At 50.0% G+C, this 6,000-nt stretch overlaps 1 protein-coding gene across 2 annotated transcripts in view; it reads right to left on the bottom strand.

Annotated features, from left to right (window-relative positions):
* Window positions 1-1,589: 1,589 nt before the first annotated feature.
* Window positions 1,590-6,000, bottom strand: part of USP7 (ubiquitin specific peptidase 7) — a 69,226-nt gene continuing 64,815 nt past the window's right edge. For both annotated transcript variants that reach the window (XM_084881105.1, XM_084881106.1), the window contains 6 exons: window positions 5,412-5,512; window positions 4,539-4,638; window positions 3,801-3,920; window positions 3,531-3,602; window positions 3,322-3,412; window positions 1,590-2,888 (listed from right to left, as the gene is read on the bottom strand). In XM_084881105.1, coding sequence (XP_084737231.1) covers window positions 2,782-2,888; window positions 3,322-3,412; window positions 3,531-3,602; window positions 3,801-3,920; window positions 4,539-4,638; window positions 5,412-5,512 — 591 coding nt within the window. In that variant the 3' untranslated portion in view covers window positions 1,590-2,781. The remainder of the gene's footprint in view (window positions 2,889-3,321; window positions 3,413-3,530; window positions 3,603-3,800; window positions 3,921-4,538; window positions 4,639-5,411; window positions 5,513-6,000) is intronic.

The following is a 6,000-nucleotide window of genomic DNA, read 5'->3' as shown; positions in this document are numbered from 1 at the left end:
AACGTGGCTCTACTGTGACAGCACCATGTTCAGTGAGGGGCAAGGTGGCCTCCGTCCCGATGCACTTCCACTTCCTCCCCAGGAGCCATCCTACCAAACGCTGCAGCCAACCAGGAATCCCCCACAGGAGCTCCTTTCCCGCTTGGTCCTGGGGCCAGCAAACTTGGCCTTTCATCTGTTCTTTATAAATGAAGTGCCCCCAGGTTTGGCCTCCCCTCACTGCAGTCTGTGGCTGTGTTCAGGCTCCAGCGCGGAGCTGTGGCTCACGACTAGCAGCCCACAGAGCACAAAGCGTATCGTGCATTCAACCGCACAGAGGCTCCCAACCAGAAACCCACCCTCCTAGCACCCCAACTACCACCCGGGCCGCAACGCGAGGTGAGGAGAGGACCCGGGGAAGGCCTTGCTCAAGGAGCAATGGTTCTAGCCCAGCCTGTTCTCACTGCAGCCGCTCAGCTCCGGCCCGGGTCACCCCTGCAGCCGTTTCTCCTTGGCGCCGCTATGCACCAAAGCCACACCAGCCAGCACGGCAGACTCGGTTTTAAAGCGTATTTGTTAGGCACGGCTACTTGCAGACACGACTGGAGACACGTGCCTCACTTCCAACGCATTGGACTTGACGCTCTTAGGGAAAGCCAGCAATCATTTCGAAGGTGGCCCCACGCTGGACGGGCAGACACTGCAGGTGCTCTGGGAACTGCTGTTAAACGGACGGCGGTGGCAGGCCCTGTCCTCACCTCGTGTGCTTTTAACATGAGCCTCTTCCGGCACACTGCTTGGTGTGCACGCGGTGGGCGCTTTCCTCTCACTGTGGGTGCCAGGGACCCAGCGTTCTAGGACTTGGTTCACCATCATGAGACAGCGACATCTTAGAGGGAGAGAGGATGGGCCGCCCTCGGGGGTCAGAGTCAGCTATCTGAAACGCAGTGTATCTCCATCCATGTCCCCGAAACTCAGTTTTATGAGCTCAGAAGACTCTTGATGCCATAAACTGGGAGTAGAGGGCAAAGGAAACACCCACATTGCAAAGTGTTTTTTTGTAAAAAGATTCATTTACTGACTTCGGTGAGAATTCTGTGACCTAAGACTATATAACCTACCTTAGCCAGAACCCCAAACAAACAAAAAAAAATCAACATGTTCTTTGGATGAAGGAGGGGCGATGCGATCCACACCCCGGCCCGGGGCAGCACTGGGTGTGAAAGCACACGTCCCAGCGCAGTCCGGAGAGGGACCACGGGGCACAGGCCACCGGGGGACCAGGATCAGTGCGCTGAGGCGGGCCGTGGCTGCTCTCATGCCGGCGGCCGGTTCCACCATCCCTATAATATTTCCATTCATCTTATTTGTACATGGTGCTCACCTGGAAAACCCTATTATTCCTTAAACTTAAATTAGTAAAAGGCAAAAAAAAGAAAAAGAAAAAAGAAGGCAGAACTATACAACAGCAATACTGAAATTTGGGGGTTGGGCAGTGGGGTGAGGGGGACGAGAGAGCTCTGTAAAACCTTATTATAAACGAAAAGGTTTTCCAAGCCCCTTTCTGGGGAGGCCAGAAAGCTTCCTCTACTTCCACATCACTCACTGGATTATTTTTATAGAAAATTTTATTCAACATACAACATTTTCCAGCAAAAAGGCAATATACAGGAAGAGTTGGTGTACACCGCTGCTACAGAAACAAACAAAAATACTGGAAAAGAATGGGGGGGAAAAGAAGTGTGATTGCTGATTCTATTTTACTGCACTCAAAACTAGACACGCAGCTGGCATTTAGCTCCAAAATAAAAGGTCGGGACTGAAATAAACTACACACAATGAATATCAACATCAGTGAGTCACCTGCAGATCCACCCAACAAAAAAGTCACCTCCTCCCAGCAGTAAATTGTACACGTTCATTCATTAAATATACAATTTCATTTTTCCTGTTTTGTTTTTTTTCTTTTAACTTTTATACAAAGTCAACAGCTTACTACCACTAGTGAGCATGCCCTCTTTGCTAAAAGGCTCTCTGTTCATCTGTTGTGTTTTAAGGAAATTCTATATAATTTTTCACCTGCTCATATGAACGCGAGATCACTGTCTGCCGACGGGCAGCGTAATACACCTTAATTGTACTTAACAGTGCTTTCCATCGAATAAAAGACCCCGGGACGGCTGTCGGACTGTGCTCCGTGCCCCCACTTTGCAATGGGCTGCAGAACAGTAGCGGCTGCCGGAAGTAGACAGTTTATTAAAAGACCCAGGCGGCTGGGGGAGGACTGAGGAAGGGGCGACAGGACACGCAGTGAAGGAAAGAGTGCTATTTATTAGCTTGTGAGTTTCTCTGTTTTGCCTTTACAGATGCACAAAAGGCCATTGAAATATAACTGAAGGAATACGTCAGACGAGCCTAACACAGGACTGCCTGGCTGCAGGTGGAGGCGGGACCCCAGCAGGCAGCCAGGCAGCCCCTGCCAACTAGACAGACTAAGACCTCTCGCCAGCGCCACGCATCCCACTAACCTCTTCTCCCCACAGGCTGACAGTTGCCTTGCATGTGGTTACAATAAAATAATTCTCATTGGCATCCAAGCTTTATAAAAACACCTTCATTTTGCTCAAAAAGGGCAGTCAATAGATACAGAGAAGCCAAACCGAACAGCCTCAACAAAATAAAATGAACACCAGCAGCAAATCCTCCTCGGAAGACTCGCTCGAGTGCACGTGTGCCAGAGTCCTCGCTGTTAAAGGGGCACACCCACACGCGGTCCTCGCCTTGCACGCACGGGTGAGGAAGTCAGTTATGGATTTTAATGGCCTTTTCAAGGTAAGTGTAGCGACTTCTCTTTGGGGCTTTGTTGAAGTGGTCGAGCCCTAGCCACGGCCGTGGGTGAGACATGTTACCTGGTGGGGAAAGAGGGGCGATGAGACCACAGAACAAGTACCAGGGCCCGTCCACCTGTGGTGGCCACACAAGCAGGTGTGGGTTCAGTGAGGCTGGGGCTGGAGCCAAAAAGGCGCCCACACTCTGCTGCCTGCCTCAGCGGCTTCCACGGGCAGCTCTGCTAGAGCCTGCCGACCACATGGAGCCTTCACACCTCGGCCTTGGAGCTTAGTTCTCTTAGCCACCACGTGACGCAAGACAGCTTTTAATCCTTAAGAGACTCGATGGGGTCAGGCTACTGTTCCTCCTATCACAGAGGAGGTCAGCAAGCCCAAGCCTCCCCGCGGTGGAAATGGACGGTGGACTCGACCCCGAGCTCTCCGCCTCCAGCTACTTACCGCTGGCCGGCTGGACCTCACCCACACAGAAGGAGAGCAGTGGGAGGGCTCTTACCAGGCTGAGGTTCAAAGTCTTTCAAGTTTACTTCGTACTCATCTTCATTAATGTATTGGTGCCGGCCCATCATCACAATGGCAAATTTAAACTACAAGACAAAAATGAACACTCCTCCATGAACTGGGCCGCCTCCGCGGAGTCTGGGCCGCTCTCCCAGGACGCCTCCAGCATGCCGCTCGCCGGGTACTCGTCCAGCACGCGCGTACCTTCTCAAACTCCTTCTCCTGGATGTCTAGCAGGCTCTGGATCCGCTTCATGACTTCTCTGAAATGCTCGCCCTGTGGACAGGAGAGGACACTGACCATGTGCCTATGTGCACCGTGACAGGGCTCACGGCCCACGGGGACGCCACCAAAGCCATGGTCTGCCCACCAAGGCAGGAAGCCAGAGTCACAACACTAATCCAAAAGGGGGGGTGGGGGCGAGGCTTCGCGTCTTGATGTGCAATGCTCAGCCTGTCAGCTGTAAAAGCTCACCTGGTGTATCCTCAGCAAAAAAGGGATTCCAAACGTCCCGAACACCTCCTTGTGGAAATGTGCCACTGTGATCAGCATCTCATTTTCCTTATCTATGTCTACCTGGTCCAAAGGTATTTCCTGGGGACACAGTTAAACACAGGGAGCAGAGTAAAGCACCTGGTGCAGATAACACACTTTAATTCTGACCTGCTCCTGCGATGAGGTAGTTAGGTCACTATTTTTGCCAAAATGCCATGTTTGGGGCTTGCTAGAATGGTAAGAATTCAGAATCAGAAAACACCCAAGTTTTTTAAGGAAAATTATGGGTTTTTCCAATTACTGTGGGAATTGAGCAACCCTAGAAACCAACAGGGACCCAGATTTGGAACAGATTTGTCTGGTGGCCCATATTTAAAATTAATGTGTATGTACAAAAACTATATATGATTCTACTTATATGAGGCACCTAGGGTAGTCAAATTCAGAGAGTGGGATGGTGGTTGCCAGGGACTGGCAGAGGGAGATGTAAGTGGGTATGGAGTTTTACTGAGGGAAGATGGGGATTGTGGCAATGGATGGTGGTGACGAATGCTCAACAGTGTGGATGGACTTAATGCCATTGAAATGTACATTTTAAATGGTACAGAGTACGTTATGGAGGTTTTACCACAGTAAGACAATCGGACAAGCGGCTGATAGCTGTCCCACCCACCAAGGACCCAGAACTCTCCCTGGTGCCAGGAACAGGGCAGTTACCTCTATTCGAAACGTTCTACTCGTTGCAGGAGATAAACATTCTAATAGCTCGTCTTCTTGGTGCACACCAATAATTTTGTAGCTTACAATTTCTAGCAGCCTGTACAAACAGGATGGGGGGAAAGATATAAATTCATGGTAAACACAGACAAATTGTTTTCTTATTATAAAGCTATCAAGATTTGCTTGTCTTCTTTCATTTTAAAAGGTTGGAGCTGTCGAAAGCAGCACCCATGGGAGAGGGGACAACACTGGCCAGGTGGCCTCTGGAGTGTGTGATTCAAGGGGAGTGACCTCAGGCCTCGGTGAGGCTGAGTCCCTGGAGCTAATGCATCTCCCTCTAAACCCACTCGAGGCAGGACTGGAGACGCTGTGCTCACCGAGCCTTTGGAGGACAAGGGGCTCCAAATACTAATATTAGAGAAAAACAAGCTGGGAGCCAATAGCCACAAGGGCAGTTTTGTGCTGACTGTGAGGTGACATAAGAAGAGCGCCCAGCCCTGTCCAGTTTGGCTCAGTGGTAGGCACTCGGATCAAAGGACGCATGCAGGAGACAACCAATTGATTCGTCTCTCCCAAATTAATGTTGCCCAATTTCACAAATGCAAGCCCAGCAGCTTTTCCAGTTTCAGTTATCGTTCTATTGTCATCGCATCCTTCCTCTGCTTGGCTTTCCCATCTGAAGCACACATTTTTACTCTAGGTAGTTAATGTCAGGAGACTGGAAGGAGAGGAGGGGGAAATGGCTTAACTGTGAATATTTAAAAACTGCTGTGAAAACCGGCTGAGAAGTGAGTCTGGCAACAGGCCAGGGCTCTGGCTGACTGTGTCCCCAGCACACTGCAGGTCTGGGACTGCTCCAGAAATACTTGCCTAAGTTTCCCTGATGCCTTCTCCCCGAGATCCACAGCCTTTTTACATTCTTCTAGCAGGTCCCGGACACACCCGTGCTTGTCTGGATATAGTGTTATTTCCTAAGAAATGACAAGATGAAATACACGCTTTAAAGAAAACATAAAGGATCTGCTACAGCAAACCAATTTTGCTTGAAGAAAGAAAACACAGCAACAGATGCCCCCAGCTGTCGCTAGCTCCCCAGGACTCTCTCTTACATTCCCACCATGAGGGCCCCTGGTATGAGACCTCACCCAGACCATCTGCCTAAACCTGGGCCCACCAAGTACTGCGGGGACTTTAAGAAGTGTCACTTTTGCCCTGTGATAGAGCATTGGTCCATGGACTGAAGGGTCCTGGGTTTGCTTCCCATCGAGGGCATTATGTAAGATACGGGCTTCATCCGCGGCCTTGGTCCAGGCATACGCAGGAAGCAACCAATCAATGTATCTCTCACATCAACATTTCTCTTTCTCTCTCTCTCTACATAACCCTCAACTCTCTCTAAAAATCAATAGAAAAATATCCACAAGTGAAGGTTAACAACAAAAATGCTACTTTCTGGTTA

Source organism: Pipistrellus hanaki (genome assembly GCF_964339955.1).
Source record: "Pipistrellus hanaki genome assembly, chromosome: 4".
Taxonomy (NCBI): domain Eukaryota; kingdom Metazoa; phylum Chordata; class Mammalia; order Chiroptera; family Vespertilionidae; genus Pipistrellus; species Pipistrellus hanaki.
Note: the sequence above shows the minus strand (reverse complement) of the source record. Positions and strands in the feature narration are given on the sequence as shown.